Source organism: Anabrus simplex, chromosome 10, assembly GCF_040414725.1.
Source record: "Anabrus simplex isolate iqAnaSimp1 chromosome 10, ASM4041472v1, whole genome shotgun sequence".
Lineage (NCBI taxonomy): Eukaryota > Metazoa > Arthropoda > Insecta > Orthoptera > Tettigoniidae > Anabrus > Anabrus simplex.
The window spans coordinates 6,928,368-6,952,466 of NC_090274.1; the positions used below are offsets into that span (position 1 = coordinate 6,928,368).

Consider the following 24,099-nt stretch of genomic DNA (forward strand, 5'->3'; position numbering starts at 1 on the left):
GTTTCAAAGTGGAATATGTGAAAATCCTCTTAATAGTTCAGTATAATCCACAAGTAATTTACATGTGTTATGTTGGACATGCCAAAACTTGGGAAGGCATGTGAATGTTCAGAAAAGTACCAGCACTTTGTGTAAATTAGTTTAATTGCTTAAATTTTGTAAGAATTTGCAGTAAAATGGAAATGTGAAGAAAAAATAATTCTTATGAAAATTAGAATATATATAGCAAGCCTAAAGACTCCCAATGAATGATTTTGTCCCTTTTCTGGCATTGTCCTTTCAATAGTTTTGTCCTTTTTAAAAATCTATTTGCATCTGGTCACCTTAATGATGTGTCACTATTGTGTAAATGAACCTTGGTAGTATTGTTTCTAATTGCTGTGATTTTTTTGGATGTATACTGATTATATATCAAGTAATATTATAATTTAAGAGATTAACTTTCAAATATATTTTCTTGTTTGCAGTTCCTGAGAGCTGTATTTTCCTGTATGGTTTGGAGCAGATGAAGACTTGCTATGGCAGTTAGAAAATTGTTCAGCAACAAAGACAAGAAAATAGTGTATTTATGAAAATAAGTGGTTTTTCCAGAAAGTTTAAGGACACTGATTTGTATGATGTGATCCTGTTATTACTAGGTGATATAACAATGCTTTTAACTTTTAATGCTGGGAAAGACTATTGGCCCAAATACTTTTCTATGATTTATTACTTGCAGTAAATTTATAGTTAAAAATTGTGACTTTTTTGACAATTAAATGCAAAATAAGTAACTGGTGCAGTTTTTATTGCTGTTATATTTTAAATTGGCAAGGAAACATGTTTCATTAGGCATCTTATATCAAGTTCAAAATATGGAGCAATTGTGTAATAACTCTTGCACTGTTCCAAGATAACTGACATTCTGTTTCCACTTTCAGCAATGGTACCAAGGGCCACATAGACATGGTGTCATCATTTAATGGTACTTTATGTTTTTAAGTGGAAATATGCTCCTTTCTATATGTAAATCTTGCAAATTCAGCACTGATTATTTTGAAATTTGGACAAGTACTTGAAGATGGCAAATGAAGCTTGCTTGAATACATCTTATTTTCTAAGTATTTGTCTGATTTTCAAAATAGTCATGTTGCTGAATTTGTAAGTTTAATACTGTACAGAAAGTGTGTAGTTCCATTTAAAAAAATATGTTGGCACCATTACCTCTGAAAATGTTGATATGATGAAGATAATACCAGGAGGCTCAATCAGATTTGTTACTGAAGTATGAACAGAATGTTGATAAGTTTTCAGGTGGATAATTTGGTTCCATAACCCTGTATAACACAATTTATGGCTCCCAGTGCTTTATAAATACATTATGCTTTTTGTGAGTCTTCAAATGTGTTTCAGCTTCATAATGCCATGGTTGCAAACAGGGCACTTTGTACTGTTCAGATGTTCATTTAAATGTTGTGACCTGTTTGTAATCTACAGTTTGCAACTGTTTCCTTCCTGTCTGCTACTGAATGTGCATTTTTTATCTGGTAATTTATGGTAAAATAAATGTTTAAGGTACATTAAAACCAAAGGAGTTATAATCTTTCCTTAGCCTTGATCATCAATTGTATTACTATTGTAACATTTAAAAAATTTAATAAATGATGGAAATAACAGATGACTTGTTAATGTACATTCCTTATATTCTCCCCTTCATATAATAACAAATTACTTTGCTTTAACATTTTAGATTTTTCTTCCTGAATGAACAAAAATTACAAAAGTTTGGACTTAGTTTTTTTTAAATTTATTTTGGACTTTGTGAAAAATAAATGCAAAAAAAAAAACAATTACATTGGAAAATACAAAAACTGTTAAAAAAATTCAATTTTTTTCTGAATTTATGAAAAAATTCAAAAATAATTGAAATATTTACCAAAATTTGCTCAAAATGAGCAGAAAAACAGCTTAAAAATATACCCTAAGTCCAACACCTCATTTCAAGTGTCCAGGTCCAGCGTCGAAACTTTTATGAATCGCAGACTTTCCTGTTCAAAGAAAAAATTACAGAAAAACTAATATTAGTAAGTCCATCTAATACAGTACTGCTATTGCACAAGAAGAGAGCATTTTCACTCCCCCACTTGTGCAATAACAGTACTTGATACATATCAAAGCACCTGCAAAAACCACTGTGCGATTGAAATAGACTTTCAACCTATTAGGGCGTGTTACGTACATGTAGCACATGTTGAAGAGACTTTAAATATAGAGCAAAAATGGCCGGCCGGACACTGATGGGATCCGAACCCACAACCTCCTGATTTTGCGTTGGTTCCTCAACCGAATTGTGGGTTCGGATCACACTGGGGTCTGGTTGGCCATTTTTGTTGTGTACTTAAGGTCTCTCAACACGTGCTACATGTACATAACACAACCTGATAGGTTGAAAAGTCTATTTCGATTACAATGCGGTCGTGAAAATTCAATTTTCACTGTGTGATGCCAGAAATCTTTGAGGCAACTGTCGTGATATTTAACCTTAGAGATTTAGCCGGAAGAGTATAGTTATCTCAACTAAAACACTTCACACAGGTGTTTCCGCAGGCACAACGATCAACTGTTAAAACATTAAATGGAGCAGTACTGCCAACAATTGGAAGTGTGAATATAATGCACACAATTTCCTACTAGTGATGAAATCAAAATCAACAGCCTGTTTCCAGTCGTTCGACCGGGTGAAGACCCTATTTAGTGGCGAAGGCAGGAATTGTGCTAGCTGCCAAAGCCTGTCACACTCCTCTGGGGCAATGATTAATGACGTACAGATGAAATGATATTGGAGAGTGTTGATGGAATGAAAGATGACAGGGAAAACCAGAGAAAAACCTGTCCCACCTCAGCTTTGTCCTGCATGAATCTTGCATGGAGTGACGAGGATTTGAATCGCGGAACCCAGCAGTGAAATGCCGGCGCGCTACTAGTGACGAAATAATCTAGCAAAATATTTATCAACCACTCTAATTTTACCACAGGTTAAAATGTCACCATTATTTCTCTGGTTTTGTTGGCACAATATACTGAAAGGGCATGTGTTTATCATCCCTTACAAGCCATGACCTTAATTAAGGTATATTTTGCCTGGTACGAAAATGGGATACAAAGGAAAACTGTCTTCAGGGCTGCCGACGGTGGTATTTGAACCCACCATCTCCCAAATGGAAGCTCACGGCCAACTCTGCTCTGTTAGAGTAAGTACTCTTAAATGACTGCTTCCTTGAAAGTTCAAACAATAGCAATTAGTGTTATTAGTATTATTAAATATAAAGATTTTACGATAATTTCTCAAAAACGGAACCAAGATTAGTTATGTGCTTAAGAACTTGCCACAGGTTCACACTATCGGCACCAATTAAAACAATAATGATTCAGCACTTCCAAGAGTTGCAATACTACTACATAATAAACAAAAATTAACAATTTCTGACAAGTATGGATAACTTTATGATCACTGATTTGCACAACATAAATTATATTCAAATTTTTATATTTTAGTTTTTCTGCCATAAGAGTTCAAATAACTACGGTGAAAGTTCAGCAATAAATGTTTTTTTTCTTTTTAACACAAACTTTGAAAATTGAAACATGATCTTCAAATTGTAATTGATAATGACACGACAGCTATGAGATCTCAAATATCCTACGTGCACTGCTTTAGCGAGGAGGCGCCACACACAATATTTATACATTACTTTTTTTCAGTACAAGCACGCAAAAATTAAACACGAAATAGGAGATGCTCTACTAAACATTTTAAGAACCTAGGGTCTGAGGGGCCAGTTTAAACATGTTTATTACTATTTTCCAGATCGCTGACATTTAGTTTTCACATTAATTTGAAGTATTTTATTTACATTACTTATGGTTATTACTGTACGTTGCCACATAATCGACAAACCTGAATTAAGGTATAATTTTTCACCTCACAACTTCATTGTAAGCAAAGTACTTCTGCAGCCTTTCAAATCACCGACGACTACAATCCTGACAACAAATTCCATGCCTGTGTCCACTGGGATCTTATTATTGTATAATAGGAGATGCTCTACTGTACTGTCCACAAGGTGGCCCTGTCTTATCGTATTTATATTGTCATATGAGGGGTGGTGGTGGTGATTATTGTTTGAAGAGGAAGTACAACTGGGCAACCATCCTCTACATAACACTAATCAGAGAGAAAAATTGGAAGGGGTCCGACACTTCGGAAAATGAAGGTATCAGCCAAAGAAAGCCAGCGGCCACAAAGGGCGTGAAAATGAAAGACTCCGTAGGCCTCGAGTGCTCTAATACCGTTGGGGTCAGAAAAGAACAAGAGTTGACCAAGGGAAGTCGGATAGGATAGATGAAAGTGAGAAGCCTGGCACAAGTAAGTGGAAGCAATTCCAGGACTCAGCTAAGGGCCCCGTGGTCGCCAATCTGGGCTCCTTTTAGTCTCCTCTTACGGCACGCAGAACATACTGTGGGTGTTATTCTACCGCGCCCACTCACAGGGGCATATTGTCATTTGACAGAACTTGGTATCAATCAATGGTATATATGTTTTCATACCATATGAAGAGTCATACAAAACAATGGCCTAGTACTGGTAAGAGTTTCACAGAGCTGACAGACATTCACCTTGCGAATGGGGAAGTTTGTAGCAATGTCATTCACCACTGAAAGGCTGTACAGGAACAATTTCCCAACAGGCATCATCCATCACGATGAGAGTTTATTTCTGAACATTGACGAATGCAGGTGACTGGTCTGATGCAACCAATATGAGGACCCTTCTCACACTCAGCTTTGTAGCGAACAAGCACTCGTCTTGTTATACGTACAATGGGCCTCGGCAAGTGATCCACGGACAAGAATTACAACCCTACCACCCACTGCATTTGACTGACTTTACACCAAGAGTCAAATCGTGTCCGTGGTTGCTTCAGGAATGGAATTATCGGTCAGATTTCCTACAATTCGTGCCGTTAACTGTCGAGACCTCATTCAAAGGTAATAGTACCTGGAAGAGCAATGTGTGGAATGAGGAAACCACTACGGTCAAGTCACTCCAACAAGTAAATTCTGCTGTGAAAATCTGGGCTGTCATCTCATTCAGCTAATCAACAACCTGCTCATATGAATGGCCATGATTACCTGTGGTTCGGAATGAGTTTTGCCTGAGCTGTTGAAAGACGTACACTGGGCTGTTCACGAGATGATGTGGCTACAGCACGACCTCTCTCACAACGATACTACATCTCCCGGTCACTGGACTGGAAGGGGAGGCCCTATTACTTAGCCAGCGAGGTCACCCAACTTGAATCCACTCGATTATTTGCTATGGAGATATCTAAAATTATTTATGTGTAAGAAACCCCAGTGGGCACAGACATGGAATTAGATAGCAATACTGTAGTCGCCGTGAGGTGATTCAAAACGCACCCGAAAAGGTGCAGAAAAATCTTGTATGTCAATGGCGTGCTGGCACTGAGGTTTTGAACAACTGATAAGGTACTAAATGGTTCGTTAACGATATGGTACTGTGTAGAAATAACCAGCGGGACCTTGCGTACAAGTGCACGTAAACACCCAGAATCTGGAACTGGGACCCATGCCACTCTTTAACTACTCGGTATCTAACTTACTAATTAGAATTCTGATCTGCCCTGTTCAACACCTTTACATGCCAACAGCACAGTTTACTTAATATGTTATAATAGAAATGTATTTATTTCTGCTCTCCCCATTTGGAGGCTGCCAAAAGGGCACAGATAGTGTAAAATATATTGTCTATAAAAATATAATGTACCATATTATACATATTGCTGTGAAATGTTGTGAAAACCTAATTTTCTATTTGACTAGCCACGAATGGAAATAACTGTAAATATTATAAAGCTGAATGTCAATAAATACATGTAAAATGTAGCTGTAAATAATCCACAAATTTGTGATAGTGACAGCATATTTAACCCCATATCTCCTTAAAACTTAGGTTAACTAACTCAAAATTTTCAGCAGAGCATCCCCCATTTTCTGTTTAAGTTTTGAATACATACAATTCTGAAACATGCGATAAAATTTAATTGAATGTTGGCAACACTTTTCAAATACAGATGCACAAAGTTAATTTCCTTTCATTCTGACATATTCTCTAGCCTGTTAGGATTGGATTCAACATCGCCCAATCCCTTTCATCATTCTGCCATTTTATAATGGACAAAACAGATATAAAAACTTATCTACATTTCCAAATTATTCATATAATAACAGGGTCACACGGTGGACTACAACGTAACAAGCTGAAGATCAAAACCAGCGATATTGCTCGCCACCCAGAAGTATCACATCAAAACTAAATCAATGATCTGCATTTAGGACCGTCACCCAGGTGGCAGATTCCCTAGCCTTTTATTAAACATTTTTAAAGAATTCAGACATTTATTGAACATTTCCCTTCTTAAATTATTCCAATCCCTTACTCCCATCCTATTAATGAATATTTGCCCGTCCGGTGGTATTTGAAGGTGCTCAAATACGACAGCCTCGTGTTGGTAGATTTACTGGCACGTAAAAGAATTCCTGCGGGACTAAATTCCGGCACCTCGGCGTCTCCGAAGACCGTAAAAGTAGTTAGTGGGACGTAAAACAAATAACATTATTATTATTATTTGCCCCAATTTGTCCTCCTGAATTCCAACTTTATCTTAATATTATGATCTTTCGTACTTTTAAAAACTCCGCTTTATGCTATTTTACAGGAAACCTCAACACTTGAGATATGATCAAGGCAATATCCTCTATAAAATAATACAAATTCTAACCAAAGAGCTAAATGAGAAAGAAAATAAGTAAATTAGCCAAAGGCTTTATATATACTTCTTTGGGGATAGAATATAATAAATGTACCTCGGTACCAAAGCAGCCCACGGACATATTTATATCTTCAGTTTAAGAACATTTTAAAATTCTGTATCTACAAACTGCTTCAAGAAAGTTGTCCATACTTGCTATATAATATGAAATTCTCTTGGATAACTTCATTACAATGTAGGAACATTTCATACATGACCATTTTAATGAACAAATAAATCAAGAGAACTTGAAAGGACCGGGAGGAAGAAAAACTGAAAGAACTTCTGAAACCATTCGGCATAAAGCACAGAAACAGATTTCTCAAGTTCTTCTTCCAACCAGGTTGTAACAACAGAAACTCAATTCAAAATTGTCAACAAAAGCAGATTATTCTGTTTCCAAATCAAAATTTTCTTAAACGTTAATTCCTTATTATTTGCAGGGCTACCAGCAAAAGAGACAGGGAAATTAAAAAAAAAAAACCACACACAATGCTCTAAATATTACTTTTAAAGAAGTTTCTTCTTTACTACCACGAATTAACTAGTTTCTCTTTGAACCACGAATATACCTGTAATCTAGAAATAGCCCCTTCTCCTTCAAATTATGATCTGGACAGACCTGTGATAATCTAAAACAGTGCTTTCATTATCATTTGTTGAGTGATCAAATGATAAAAGGGTTGTTCGACGTGCGACTCATGCTATCAAACTATGCTACACCAGTGTATTGGAAGCTTCCCAGAACTGGACTACACTTCAGAATATTCCTACACAAAACCATTTGGCATTTATATCTTCATTTTATGTTACTTGAAATCATCATTCCTAAGATACACTCACAATGTCCCTAGAAATAAAATGACAGCCTTTCTGCAGTCACAAATATTCGCCTCATACTTTATACATTATCAACCTCGTGTCGCTGACTGCTTGAGGAAGCAAAATTCTTATTTGCTGTCATAAATTGGGAATGCTGACCAGACACCTGTCTATTTTGAAATGCCGTTGGAAAATACAGTGGATACAAAGGGTTCTAAAAGTGTAACCATCAGAACAGGTGGTAATGAAAATCAAATGATGCACGGTAATGTCGTGCGTATTCGTGGATGGAACCAAACTCCCTCCATATGTGGTTCTGAAAAGGAAAACACTTCCGTAAGGAAACTTGTCGCCCGGTGTTATTGTTAGAACACACGCGTCCAGCTGGATGGACGGTGCGTTAGTTGAGGACTGGGTGAAGTGCATTTGGCAGAGTCGCCTGGGAGCTTTGTTACAAAAACGGAACATGCTTGTGTTGGACAGTTACCGAGGACATACAACTGACACCGTTAAAGACATGATGAGGAACGGAAAAATCTATCTTGCGATAATTCCCGGAGGACTCACTTCTATTCTACAGCCGTTGGATGTGTGCATGAACCGGCCTTTCAAAACTGCAATGAAACAGCTGTACACCGAATGGATGTCTGATGGTGATCACGCGATAACACCAACCGGACAAGTGAAGAGGCCTGAAGTGGGACTAACATGCAGCTGGATAAAGACTACATGGGCGCGCATTCCCAACAATCTAGTGTCCAAAACCTTTAAGAAACGTGGAATTTCAAATTCAGTGGATGGTAGTGAGGACAACTATTTGTGGAAAAATGCCAGCAACGACAGTTCCTATGGTGAGATTTCAGATGACGATGGTGAATTGTGAATGATCTGAGTATTGGACCGATTTTATTTACGATTTTTGTGATGATTTTATTAATTGTAAGTTGTTTGAATTTATATTTGTGGTATATTTGAAGAAAATCGAATAGATACGGTATGTAAGTTATTGGATTTTAAATTTTTTTCCGTATTTTGCCGTCTCAAATTTACGGTGCGGGTCTTATTCCGGATTACAGTATATGGTACTTGTGCCAGGCTCCTCACTTTCGTCTATCCTATCCGACCTTCCTTGGTCAACTCTTGTTCTTTTCCAACCCCAACACAATTAGGTTTGCGAGGGCTACGGAGTCTTTCATTTTCACGCCCTTCGTAGCCCTTGTCTTTCTTTGGCCGATACCTTCATTTTTTGAAGTGTTGGATCCCTTCCCTATTTTCTCTCTGATTAGTGTTATATAGAGGATGGTTGCCTGTTTGCCAGACAACCTTTTTATTTACTACGTCACTTTCGAATATGAGTTTTTAGCTGCATTATTTTACTCAGAATACAAACAATAAAGGTACTACACCTGTCCAGAAATTAGGGCTTATCTTTCCGTTTAGACGAAGAGAGACAGGCTGATGATTCACCTGTACAGTGAAAAGAAAATAGATGGTGGCACAAGGAGTGCTAGCTATTAGCTTCACGTCGCACCGACACAGATAGGTCTTATGGCGACAATAGGACAGGAAAGGGCTAGGAGTGGGAAGGAAGCAGCCGTGGCCTTAAGGTACAGCCCCGGCATTTACCTGGTGTGAAAATGGGAAACCACGGAAAACCATTTTCAGGGCTGCCGACATTGGGGCTCGAACCCACTACCTCACAGATGCAAGCTCACAGCTGTGCGCCCCTAGCAAGGAGTGCAAAGTTGGACTGTGCATTTTAGAGCTACTATACCAAAAAGAACTACTCACAAATACGAAGGCGGATCAAATATAAACAGGAATTTGAATGTACCGCTGCTGTTAGTAATAATTCTGAGGCGGGGCTTTGCCAGGATGTTGCTGGGGTGTCTGTAGATGGGGTTTCAGTGCGCGAAAGACGGTGGAGAGCTGGGCTGCTTCAGTACGTCATGAGTGAGCACGAGGTGGACAGGTCGGTTGCACAATGCATCATTATCAAATTTCTTGCAAAAGAGGGGAATAAAAATTTCACAATTCTTTTAGCTGTAGGAATAAGTTATGGAAGTGTTCAAATCATCATCCGAGATGAACTCCGTTTCAGGAAATTGTCTGCCAGGTGGATTCCTCATCTCCTTAACCAGAAACAAAAAATAAACTTTATGCCAGGAAGTTTGTCAGAGACTCCTACGTCGCTACGAGGAGGAAGGAGAGGATTGTACTGTCACTTGTGATGCTTTTTTTTTCCCTAGTGGCTTAACGTCGCACCAACATAGAAGACAGGTCTTATAGCAACGATGCGAGGGAAAGGCCTGGGAGTGGGAAGGAAGCGGCCGTGACCTTAATTAAGATACAGCATTTGCCTGGTGTGAAAATGGGAAACCACGGAAAATCATCTTCAGGGCTGCCGACAGTGGGATTCAAACCCACTATCTCCCGGATACAAGCTCACAGCCGCGCGCCTCTAACCGCATTGCCAACTTACCCGGTGACGTGTAATGAAACTTGGGTGCATCCTTGCACCCCAGAGTCAAAGCAAGCAAGCATGGAGTGGCAGTGAAACACACCCATCTCCTGGAAAGGGGCTTGCAACCATTTTCTGGGACTCCGCAGGCGTTTCGCTGGTGGATTTTCTTCACAAACAAGGGAATGCAGCTTATTACTGTCGCCTTTTGGATGGAACAAAAGCTGCGTATCGCAACAAGCGGTCCGAAACGTCGTTCTTCACCGTGACAATGCAAGGCTGATTACCGCCGCTTTAACGTGGGAAAAACTGGAGGAAAGTCACTGGACACCTCAGGAACGCCCTCCGTACTGAACCCGAGCGACTTAGGCCCAAAGTCAATCATGATTTGATTTATGAAGGGAAATAGTACATTTATTGAAATATAGAAGTGTAGTTGAAAATATTTCATCTGTGTAGTGTTGAAATATGAGCTAAGGAACACGACAGACTGGAGCCTGATGGATTAGCTCGACACAACAACATTTAGCTGCTTCACAGTAGGAAAGACCATTAGTTGGCGACCAGAAAAATACAAGTCCACAAATAAGTCTTGGTCAGAAAGAGAAGGGGGTAGTCGAGACAAAGGAAGCTTGCAACATGAGTAGTGCTCTGGGATATTTTGGGCGGACGGAAATTTCCGCGATGTCATGGAAAAGTACAGTGGTTGCAAGGACATTCGCTAGCCTAGGTTCGGGCAGGTGGAAACTTAAATCACGTGACCACTTGCAGGCCAATCGTTAAAAGTTGATGGAAGACTCAGGGATACCATCTTAAGAGAAGGAGGGATGAGACACCAATGTAACTTTGAAAGTAATCAGTAATAAATTATTGTGAGTACACGGAGCAATGTAATGAATTTATTAGATGTCACGCATGGAAAAATAATCAATAATTATTGGCAAATTAAATAAATTGAAGGCTGGATTTCTTGGAAACCAGACAACTTGAATGTCATTGGCTGGACGAAAACCACGTTGTAAGGGACGCTTCCAAAGGCGCGAAATGTGAGGAGCTAAATCCACCCGTATCTCCTAAATCTATGATCTTCAGGAGTTCATATTTAATCCAGCAAATAAGCTAGAGGAGTGGATTAATTTGATATAAATGTTAACGCCCAATTCGGAGTGCAAGTGCCGATATTAAAAATCCACCCCCTCCCTCATGGGTATGACGTCAATGAATCCGCGAGGGAAGGCTTCATCCATATATACGGGCGCAAGGGATACACGCCACCACACTTGAAATGAATCTCTGGAGCTGAACCGTCGTTCGCAGCTGACTTCAAATCCGTCGGGCGTACAGTAACTCAACATTTAATGGCGCGAGCATCCGCCAGTACTTATAAAATGTGATCGCGCTCAAGCAACATGAACTGAAAGTAGTTAACTTAGGACAGTGTTTGCCAGTTATAAATATCATAGCGAAGTCAATTAATTGTATTGTAAGAGTGAGTAATATAAATTGTACCGCAATAAGTACGTAAATAACATACTGTGTGACGAACAGTACTTTGAGGGAATAATAGCCTGTACTTTGGAATATCGCACCGCTATCGTGAACACTTCAAGAGGGCCGTATGAAACAGGCGTATCGCGTCGGACGACGTAAATCGCGACGGGCGTAAAATTCGACACACCGTCGTACGTGTCCATGTCCATTGTGCGGTAATTGGACGAAGCTTAAAACAGTGTAAAATATTAAATTTTTGGGTCTAGGGTATTAATTTGTTTTATAAAAGTAAATTTTTCAGTGTTAACATTGTCAATGGTGAAGTATTGTGATAGTTAAGGTATTAGTGTAAAAATGGTAATGTGCCAGGAAATCGTTTGTGGAACTACGCCATCAAGAATGAACGAGTAGTCCGGCGGATAGGGGCCGAAAGGAGCCTCTCATCTGCCAAGCTGCAATGGATTACCAATAACTAAGATGAGTTCTAAAATGTAGATAATATTTGGGAAATGTTAGCGTGATTGGAAAAATGGGAATAATTTGATTAGACTTGGTTACCTTCTGTAGCAAGATGAGTCACTTAACGACCCCATCCTAAATTTGTAGCACGGACAGTATTAAATAATAACAATGTAAATAATCGGGTCTTTTTATGTATTCAGTTTGTTGTAGATGTAAATTTTGTAGATATAGGGTAGTACGTTAAGTCATGCATGCATTCATATTTTCTTTGTAGTCAAGAATATATTTTTTTAACATTTGATTTTGTTATCATAGTCTAATAGACCCGATATGTGCTTTTCTGTTTGTCATTTTAACGAGTGATGTAATGACATTGTCATACCAGTTGTGTTTTGTTGTTGATTAGTGTGTTCATATTTTCAAAGTGAAGTTGTTAAATTTGTGAGAAGCGATATTAATAATAATAATGATTCATGAGATATTGGAAATTTTAGTGAGCAGTGCGTAATAATAAAATTTAAGTGATCAGGTGTTGAGTTTATCGGGAATCATTTAATGACGGGATGTCGTTTTTAATTCGGAATTAAAGTGTGTGGTAATTTAACTTGATAAATGAATAATATTGAAATGTATATCGGTGCTAATAATCCGTACATGTTAATGAACGTGTGGTTTAAATTACGGTCCAATATTTTTTTTTACGAATAAATGTCGTGTCTTAAATTTGCAATTCAGTAGCCGGAACACGTAGAACTAATATTACGAAACCATGATTGTCAAATTTTGGTAAATATAATTTCAAGATGTTACGATTATTTGTGGAGAACGAACTAAGGCGTAGATCAAAATGAGATAGAAAAATGTTAAAGAATCTACAGTCAGATAATAAAAGGTCGTACGATGTCAGAAGTGAATAAATAAGTCAGTTGATAATTCTGTGAGAAATAAATGAATCAAGGAATATTGAGATAGAAAGGGATATAAATTCCGTACGAGAGACACTTAGGATATTGAAATGAGTGTAAAATGTACGGGCAGTGTCACAGAGAAATACTAAGTTACGTAGCGGGTAGAATTCGAACCCGTGACAGCATGTACGAAATAAATAGACTGCGTAGCTATTCGTTGAGATACAACGGATCTAAGGATAATGAGAGTTCAGAGTCCACATAAATGATCGTATATTGTAATCATTGTAATGACGAGTGATGACAATCATGATGCCATAATAATAATAAATATTGCAGATAAATGATTGGACCGCCTTAATTAAATGAGCGTTGATAAAGATGTTAAACGGGAATCTAAATGAGAATATGCAACCGATAATAATAGTAACAATGTTAGGACGATGTCAAATCGTCGCGGTCAGATTACTAATAATTATCATAATAATAACAGTAATGATGTCGTTGGTTGATCAGTGAAATAATTGTAATTGCGACCGATAGCCTAATGCATTTTTGGCGGAAGTGACCGGTTCATTAATAATAATAATAATAATCTTGAGTGACATTAATAATAATAATAACAACATCTTGAGTGACGTTAATAATAATAATATTTTGGGTCACCTATTCATTAATAATAATAATAACCACAAGAGGGATATACTAATAATAACAGTAATAACCATTTGTGTTTGCGTCCCGCATAATAATGACGATATTAATCAAACGTGACAGTGCCAGGAACCGTTGAGTATAATAATAATAATAATAATAATAATAATAATAATAATTTCAAGGATGATAATTTCGTGGATAAATGAATATTCTGACGATAGTGAATTAATTAGTTGGTGACAAAATCCCTCTACTCGTATGTTTGAATAATAAGAATAATAAATATTATAGTCATTTGTTACCTCGTTATCGTACGGTTTCCGCACGGGACATGTTACAGTATACTTAGTGTGTTTGTTTACTTCGCTTGCGATGCGAGGGGAGGTCTTCGGCGTGGTATTTCCCACCGCTTCTCGTTATCTCATCTGTGGCAGTAGTCTACTGAGGCTACTTTGTAACATTTCAGATCATGTGTAAATAAAATATAAATGCTAATTCAGTGGTATGGCATCAGCTGGACATCGTAAGATAGGAACTGTCCGTGTAATCCATTTTTCGTAATTCACGAGAAACATTACCCAGTCCGAGTACCGGTCTCGGAAAAATGTATATAGCCGGGGTACGTCATCTTAGTTAAATCGAGAAGCCGACCGTAACATGGGTTATGCTCGGGCTCCCGATAGAAGGAAGCTATATCCTTGAACAACGGTTCGATTCAAATGGAATCGATCCGTAAGTTATACTCCACTTGTAATTTCTTTCAGAAGCAACCCAGCAACATATTGATACCACTTGCGGTATAGCAAGTGATTTGTTTATGTAACGTGTGGAAATTTAAATATCATTGCCAAATGTATCAAAGTTTCGTACGTCGGGTGGCGTAATAAACTGCTCCTTCTGGCAATTAATTCAAAGGAAACCATTCTCATAATCTTTTTATTGTAGTTAGATGAGACCCTTTTCAAAGTTAACAGTCACTTCCTAGTCCTATCATGGAGTCCTTAAATTCAAGTTTACAATCGAGCTTTCCCCATTTTAATTTTAAATTGCTCCGTTCATTCCCGTGTTCATTGATGCCTCTATATTTATATATTTGTGGACTTAAATAATGAACCGACACCCCTGAGATTAATGCTAGTCTGGGACTCGGGAGGTGGACGGGTGCAGTACAGACTAGATTTATCGCCCTGCGTCTACCATTTGTTTGAACCACTCAAACAAGACCTTGGAGGACAGTGGTTAGATGATGAGGCAAGTGTAGAAGAGTTCGTGCGCAACTGCCTCCGCACAGGTCCCTCTTCTATCAGGACGGCATAAAAAACTTACCAATCTGATGAAGAAAATGTGTATTGAAGGCAGGACAATATGTAGAAAAGTGATCTCTATATGTGTATTTTTTTGGATGATGCAATAATTTTTTTTAAAATTTCTCATTTATATCTGATCTGCCCTCGTAGGTAAACTTTGTATTTCAAACATACCTGTGTTCATTTGTGGCTTAAGTAGCCCCATTAAATGATTCATTCTTATTGTTTGAGCAGGCTTAATGGTATAACCTGAATGTAAGTTTTTCCGTACATTTTAAGCAATGTTTTTCTGAAGAGTAGTATAATGAAATTACTTAGGATTTGTATTTCCTGATTAGGATCTTCATTTTGGATGGCTGACATGATGTACTATGTTTCGCTGTTGTGTAATCCGGGAAAAAGGCCCAGTTCATTGTCAGGGTCTGTGTTAAAATATGGTAGTGCTGAAAGTGTTAAAAGACATATTGCAATACTCAGGCACCACGACTTCTTCCATTGCAAGCCACAAGAGGCGATACCTTCACTAAGTGTAACACTTTCTGCAGCTTTGACTTTTAGCATATTCCCAGAAATCTTTATCAACTCCAGCTGATTTTCTAGTTTTCAACATTTACATCTTTTTGTAAATACCTTTGATATCACAGGTAAATTTCTAGTATTAGTCGCTTCCTCTATCTGGATATCTCCTTACATCCAACTGTCTTTACATATGGCTGACTAAATAGGCTTTCTGTCCTTCATGGATTAACCTAGTTACCATCTGCTGGTCACGCTTTCCATCATTCACATGACCTCCCTGGTTAAAATTTGGTAAACTGAGATCATCCACAACAATCACGAACCTTTCTCTGTCATTCCCCACATAGCTGATTATCTTATCACAGAAATTTGTGTCAGCATCACCCCTTCCAGGTCTGTACACCCCAAAAGCATCAAGTTGCCTAGAATTTCATGTTTCTTATTCTTAACATTTTCATAGCTTACAAGTTCTTCTTTCATTAGCATTGACACTCCCGCTCCTATTGAATCTCTCCTGTCTTAATGATAAACATTCCAGTTCTGGGAGAATTTTTTTTGCATCCCAAATATCCTGGAAGCTTCAATGACAATGACTTTATATTAATGAGCCACCTCATACAGATCATCTCCCTTCAAGCTATATTTGTAACATAAATAGTCAACATAATAGCTCTCCATAATTCCTGACAAAGTGCAAACATCTATAACAACCAAGCACTGTTCCTCAACACAGTTACAGGAATCACAGGCCATTAACAGTCAATTTAATGAAATACAATTAGCAAGTAGGTACTCACCATAATTTTAAAACTTCACCAATCTGGAAGTTCCAAGTCCATTCCGTTGGCAAATGAGGGAAGACAGCCGACCTATAACCCAAAAAATATTAGTTAGGCTTCTCAGATATGATGAAAAAATCTAGGTAAGGGTGCTTCACAGTATACTGCAGATAAAAGTACAGTCGAAACTGTTTATTGCAACATTACAACAGCGTACAGAATATAACGGCGATATCTAACAGTCTGGCCTAAATCCTATAAAAGCACTGTATTTTAAAAATCGCTTAGCACAACAAATTGTATAAAACAGCACATTTTTATTAAAGTGTATCGACTATACCGTCCAATGTTGATTTTTGTTTGTTACACGTTTGGGGCAGCTGGCAACAACAATGTGACGCTTATTTTCAAACTCTTGTTTTCAGTAGATTTCAGATCAGTCTGTCCACTAAATAGTCACGGCAAGCATCACTTTGAAGATGTCGCAAAAGAAAGGAAAAGTGTTTATTATTGAAGAAAAGTCACAAATAACCTGGAGATTACAAAATGGGGAAACAAACTTCAGCGTTACGATTTCTACAATTTGGAAGGACAGAGAGAAGATCTCGCATATTGGCGATATTACTGATAAAGCTACATTGTCTTTCCTCATTTATTATTTCATATTTTGCTGCATGTACTGTGTACAGTCCCCGCTCCACAAACGTACTGTGTACAGTCCCTGCTCCACAAACGTACTGTGTACAGTCCCCCTCCACGAATACTGTACTCTACTCATTTCACTTGTGCTGTTCATTAATCTTGTGAGTGTGCAGCCTAACACTACACATCTGATATTTTTAGCAACAGTTTCTGCGACTATCACTTATAACGACCGTTAATTAACGGTCCCTTCAGAGTCCATATAACTGGTTTCGACTGTACTTCTAGTGTAATTCTAGGAATGTCTTAAGTAATGCCCTCTACTTTCTTAATGTTTTATAAAATGACTTACAGTTTTGTAAGTACTCACCTAAGAATTAAAACTTCACCAATCTGGTGATTCCAAGTCCATTCTGCTGGCAACTGAGAGAAGAGTTGTTGACCTATAATAAACCAAAAAATATTAGTTATGATTGTGACAGTATAAATACAGCAGTGGGAATGGATTGAAATTTCACATTTTATTGCATTAAAAATTATTTGTTTTATAAGATTTTATTCTGTTTGGACCTTTGGATTTGAAAGAATTGTTTCAATTTCATAAACCTGAATCTATCCAGATCATTTTAACTTCCGTTTTAGAAACTCTTAATTATGGGTTGCATCAAAATTATCATTAATCTATGAATTTAAATAGTATCTTTCTGATCCAATTATTATGTGCCATTCTGTACTATACTACAAGCACAGTTCTGGAAGCGTGTTCCTGTTGCGTAAACAAAGACTTTTCTCTAACGTTTATTATCACTGCATCAGCAAGAAAGAAGAGACTTTTGATTGGAGAGAATAAGAGTAAATGTAATTGGTGAATGTGAAAGTCGAAGGTGAATTCTGTATTCTGATTGGTTCTCTTTGGTGGTTGCACCACTTCCTGTTATTTTATCTGATCCTGCTCCTTCAGTGGGAGTGAGGTTGGGAAACGCGGCGTCAGGGTAAGCACTGTTTCTGCGTTTATTTCGGCTTTTAACTTCATTAAATGTGTCATTCATCTTCTACTTATACAGGAGTTTGCCATCGAGTTTCACATTCACCGCTAAATTTGTCGGAACGACTGAGCTTCTCAGCTAAGATCATATACTACTTGTTTGGAGGCAATACCCTTTTTCTTAACCTTTGTATTATGTTGTAATTATCCCTTGGGTTTGCCTCCTTGTATTTCTGTGTCACCTTGCATAAGAATGGAAAATCTATGCACATTACCTGAAGAGTTTTAGATAATAATTCAAGTACACTGCACCTCTGTGTTTGGTTTTATTTCTATATTTGTGTGGAATAGAACTAGCCCTCATTTTAGTCGACATATATCGTCGGATTAGGGCACTGCGCATGTCTGCTGGCAAGATGAATAATTCTTTAATTTCCCTCTGTAAAGGTCTTTCAATTTTGAGTTTGGGATTTTGTTTTCTTTTTAAAAAATAAATGTTGTAATCCAAGGGCAAGTCGCCTCTCCGGTTTCTTTCATAGCAAAAAGCTACATTCCATTACCTCTCAGGGTTCCATGCTGCTTTCCACATCCATTCTGTAGTTGTCATATTTCCCAACCTGTTTGTTTACATTTCATGCTGTGATGTTCTTGTTGGATCTAAGTTCATTTATTAAGCTTTAAATGTAATTCTTTATTACTATTATTATTATTCTGTATACAAACAATAATTTCTTCAACAATGTTACAAGAATCACAGACCATTAACACTCAGTTTAATGATATACAATTAACAAGTATATACGTTTCTGCTTATGCAGGTCGTTCACAGAGCCTCTTCCAATTTTCTTTTTTTTTTTTGCCACATTCTATCATTCATCACTATCTGCCGCTGTACTCCTCTCCGATTCATGTCATCCTCCACCTGATCCCTCCATCTTGTTCATGGTCTTCCAGTTGGTCTTCTTCCAGATTCTGTCCACATTCCAGAGCTCTTCTTGGTAATCTTTCTTGTCCCATTCTTTTGACGTGGCCGAACCTATTCAGCCTATTTCTCTCCATAGTTTCTATTTGCTATTTTGCTTTACATCGCACCAACACAGTTAGGTCTTATGGCGACGATGGGATAGGAAAGGCCTAAGAGTGGGAAGGAAGCGGCCTTGGCCTTAATTAAGGTACAGCCCCAGCATTTGCCTGGTGTGAAAATGGGAAACCATGGAAAACCATCTTCAGGGCTGCCGACAGTGGGGTTCGAACCCACTATCTCCTGGATGCGAGCTCACAGCTGCGCGCCCCTAACCGCACGGCCAACTCGCCCGGTCCCTTAGTTTCTTTTATAGAGGGTTGATCTGTATCATGTTTCGTATGGCTTCATTTCTTATCTTATCCCTCCTTGTTTTACCCAAGATCCTTTGCAGAAAGCGCATCTCTGTAGCTAGTAATCTACTCAGATTTTTTTTTTTGTCCAAGTCCAACATTCTGATCCATAGGTCAATATTGGCACATAATACGATTTATACATTATAATTCTTACTTTGGTAGGTATTTTCCAATTTCTAATTATGTCTGATACACAGTAATAAAATTTTGAGCAATTTCCTATCCTCTCTGAAATTTCTTCCTTGATGTTTCCTTTCCCAGTTAGCTTACTTCCCAGGTATTTAAAAGCATCTATTTCTTTAAGAATTTTTCCATTACACTAACATCCTTCATTTTTTTGTTTTCTCTACTGATTTTCATTAAACTTATTTCCATGCCTGCTTCTTCAACTGCCCTCTGCCTGGTATTTAGTTGTTCTTCCAATTTTTGTTCATTTTCTTCCCATATCATTAGACTACATCATCTGCATATGCTATGACTTTCATATCATTTGCTGTTGACCCTTGGTGAACTTTTCTCGTAATGTTGTCCATCACTATATTAAAGAGCACTGATGAAAGTACACTTCCTTGTCGAACTCCTCTGTCTGTTTTAAACCATTCTGATTTTTTGCCATCTATTAAAACACAGTTCAGACATTTGTTATACATGTTTCTAATTCTGAATTGCATTTCTCTTGACAATTCCATTCTATTCAGCCTTTGCCATATCTCTTCTCTTCTAAGCGTGTCATAAGGCTTTTGTATACCTATGAATGCAACTGTGATGTCTTTCCCAAATTCCTATTTCTTTTCTACTATTTGTCTAGCTGTAAATATGGCATCAATAGTTGATCTTCCAGGTCTAAATCCTTGTTGTACTTCTCTTAATTGTGCATGTATCTTGTTCTTGATTTTTTTATAAGATTATCTTTTCACAAATCTTCATGCAATGTCACAGTAGTTCTCACAAAGTGCCTTATTACCTTTTCTAAAAATAGAATCATCAGGGATTTCTCCGTCAGTCCATACTATCATTATTCTATATGGCCACAGCATTCCAATAGGTCCTGCAGCTTTAATCACATCCACTGTGATGTCATCTATTCCAGAAGCTTTGCCATTTTTCATTTCTAATACATTTTTTTCTACATCTGACATTTGTAGATCTTCTTTTCCTATTTCACCGGATTGTTTTTTCATCCCTTCCACTATAGTGGTGATATTTATTTTATCTTCATCCATTTCCTTGGGTTCATTTGTTTCATTTTGACCTTCATATAGATTTAGGAAGTATTCTTTCCATACTTTCAAATCAAAACTTATTTTTCTTCCCACACAGGTTTTCCATCTTTGTTGATGACTTGATGCATTTTCTTTTTGCTTCCTTCTGTTACCTAATATGTAATACAATATTTTCTTGTCATTCCTATAATTCTCTTCAATCTCCTTTGTAAATTTTTCCCAGGACAACTTTTTTGGCAAATGCTATCATTTTCCTCGCTGCTCTGCTTAGTTGTTTTTATTTGTCTCTATTATGTTCCGTTCTGTTTCTGAACCATTCTCTCCTTCTTCTTGACTGCATCTGTAATTCTCTCATTCCACCATGGAGTTTCTTTGTGTCTGACTTTTGATGATGTCCTTCCACAGGTTTCTTCTGCTACTTTGACTAAAGCCTGTTTGAATCTTTTCCATTCTTCCTCAACATTCTACCTCTCATCTTCTGGTTTCCAGCATTTGATTTTTGCCTGTCTTTTCTCCCCATATTTACCCCTTCTGAATTTCAACAATGTCCCCACCAATAGTCTGTGGTCACCGTCAACATTAATGCTCGGTATCACTTCCACATTTGTCAAGCATCTTCTGATTTCTTCCGTTTATCATCATCATCAATGTCCCACTCGTGTCGCCCGGGTGTTAACAAGCCTCCTCCACTCCTTTCTGTTCTTCCACTTTTCCTGCTCCATTACTTCCGCTTCTCTAATGTCCTTCCAAATCTGATCCATCCACCTTCTTCTCGTTCTTCCATCTTGTCTCTTTCCCTTAACTTCTCTTTCCAATTCCCTTCTTGCTACCCGTTCCTTTCCCATTCTTTTTACATATCCGAACCATCTCAGTCTTGCTTTCTTCTTTTTTTTTTTGCTATTGGCTTTACGTCGCACCGACACAGATAGGTCTTATGGCGACAATTGGGACCGGAAAGGGCTAGGAGTGGGAAGGAAGCGGCCGTGGCCTTAATTAAGGTACAGCCCCAGCATTTGCCTGGTGTGAAAATGGGAAACCACGGAAAACCATTTTCAGGGCTGCCGATAGTGGGATTCGAACCTACTATCTCCCGGATGCAAGCTCACAGCCGCGCGCCTCTACGCGCACGGCAGTCTTGCTTTCTGTATCTTCTGTACTCACGGTTCTATATTTAGCTCTTCTTGATTTTAATATTTTGAATTCTATCTCTTCTTGTCTTTTTAACCGATGTTCTTAAAAATTTCATTTTTTCCGTTATTGTTATATAATCAATTATGGATTTCTGTTGCAAGTTCCAACTGTATCTGGTAAACTTGTGACTATCTCTTTTCTTATACCACCCATTGCCAATGATCCATTTATTTCTCAGACACATGTCTAATAACATCTCCCCTTCATCATTTCTGTGATCTTCTCCGTGGATTCCTATAACTGTTTCATATCCTTCTCTATCATTCCCAACTCTAGCACTGAAGTCTCCTATAATCACAGTCTTGTTAGATGTTACAGCATCCTCCAGTTTAGTGATAAACTCTTCCTTTTCATCTACTTCACAACCTATTTGAGGAGCATAAACCTGGATTATATCAAGGATATTTCCTTCCATCATTAACTGAACTTTAATTATTCTGTTGCAAATATAATCCACATTGAGTACTTTGTTGGCCAGTTCTAAAGCCACTATTACTGCAACACTATTTCCTCTTTTGTCTCTTTCTGACCACCACATTTTATATCCCCTCTCCAGCACCTTACTTCCACTCCCTTTTTTTTCTTATTTCACTTAGTCCCATTACTGGTATGTTTCTCTCTGTCTTTATCTGTGTGATTTCTTTCTTGCATCCTTTTCTAAGGATACTTCATTAATAGTCCCAATTCTTGTATTTTTCTTTGAACAGATGTCTATCATCGGAGCCATTTTGGCCGTCATACCTGACATCTGCACAAAGGCTTTGTCACTTTTGGTATTGGTTTTACATTCAATCCAAGGCTCGTTTGATTGTTGAAAGCGACGTTAATGCGCTACCACTGGCTTGCTAGGCCTATCACGGATCTTTGCGTTAATATTTCGTTATGAACTAGCTGGTCGGTGCCTGACATGCATTTCCTCATGTCAGTAAGGCTTACTGATAAAGTTACATTGTTGTTGCTTATTTCCTCACTTATTATTTTTATATTTTGCTGTACTTACTGTGAAAACCTTAAAAGATAAATTCCTCTCAGTCCCCGCTCCACAAGTACCGTACTGTATTGCAAGTAGGTACTCACCATAATGTTAAAACTTCGCCAATCTGGAAGTTCCAAGTTCATTCCGCTGGCAAATGAGGGAAGACAGATGACCTATAACCCAAAAAATATTAGTTAGGCTTCTCAGATATGATGAAAAAATCTACGTAAGGGTGCTTCACTCTATATTGCAGATAAAAGTACAGTCGAAACTGTTTATTGCAACAACGCTTTTAACGGTGTCCAATGTTGATTTTTGTTTGTTACATGTTTGGGGACAGCTGGCAACAAGAATGTGAAGCTTATTTTCAAACTCTTGTTTTCAGTAGATTACAGATCAGTCTGTCCACTAAATAGTCACGGCAAGCATCACTTTGAAGATGTCACAAAAGAAAGGAAAAGTGTTTATTATTGAAGAAAAGTCACAAATAACCTGGAGACTTAAAAATGGGGAAACAAACATCAGCGTTGCGATTTCTACAATTTGGAAGGACAGAGAGAAGATCTCGCATATTAGCGACATTACTGATAAAGCTACATTGTCTTTCCTCACTGATTAATTCATATTTTGCTGCATGTACTGTGTACAGTCCCCGCTCCACAAACGTACTGTGTACAGTCCCTGCTCCACAAACGTACTGTGTACAGTCCCCCTCCACGAATACTGTACTCTACTCATTTCACCTGTGCTGTTCATTAATCTTGTGAGTGTGCAGCCTAACACTACACATCTGATATTTTTAGCAACAGTTTCTGCGACTATCACTTATAACGACCGTTAATTAATGGTCCCTTCAGAGTCCATATAACTGGTTTCGACTGTACTTCTAGTGTAATTCTAGGAATGTCTTAAGTACTGCCCTCTACCTTCTTAATGTTTTATAAAATGACTTACAGTTTTGTAAGTACTCACCTAAGAATTAAAACTTCACCAATCTGGTGATTCCAAGTCCATTCTGCTGGCAACTGAAACAAGAGTTGTTGACCTATAATAAACCAAAAAATTATTAGTTACGATAAAAAGTCCTTGTAAGGTAATTTTATACCATATATCAGACGCATTTTCTTTTACTGTAGGTGCCCTAACACGTTGGCGGCCAATGAAGACACACGTGTCACCCTCTGTGCCAAATATTAAAGCTTGTATTTCCGCCAGTACCTTCGTAAACAAGCGGACCTCTTATCCATGAACTGTTACAATTTAACCCTTATGCTTTTAAGGAAGCAATCTATTCGCACCCACGGTTCCTGCGAAAATTGCCATGGTAATGATCCATCGTTACCGCCCTTTATTGTTATTATTTCATTATTTATACGCCAGATAGCAGCATTTTGCACGGAATAAGAAGAACACAGCTTTAACTCACG

The 24,099-nt window shown here is 37.9% G+C and overlaps 1 protein-coding gene and 1 long non-coding RNA gene across 2 annotated transcripts in view; one reads left to right on the forward strand and one right to left on the reverse strand.

Moving 5' to 3' along the window:
- Window positions 1-1,641, forward strand: part of LOC136882239 (uncharacterized) — a 34,449-nt gene extending 32,808 nt beyond the window's left edge. The window contains exon 4 of the mRNA XM_068229493.1: window positions 468-1,641. Coding sequence (XP_068085594.1) covers window positions 468-509 — 42 coding nt within the window. The 3' untranslated portion in view covers window positions 510-1,641. The remainder of the gene's footprint in view (window positions 1-467) is intronic.
- A 184-nt stretch (window positions 1,642-1,825) lies between these two features.
- Window positions 1,826-22,834, reverse strand: LOC137502438 (uncharacterized). Its single transcript, XR_011018803.1, has 4 exons — window positions 22,774-22,834; window positions 17,291-17,363; window positions 16,297-16,368; window positions 1,826-2,027 (listed from the first exon to the last, which is right to left on the reverse strand). It is a non-coding gene; the product is annotated as an uncharacterized lncRNA (long non-coding RNA).
- Window positions 22,835-24,099: the final 1,265 nt, after the last annotated feature.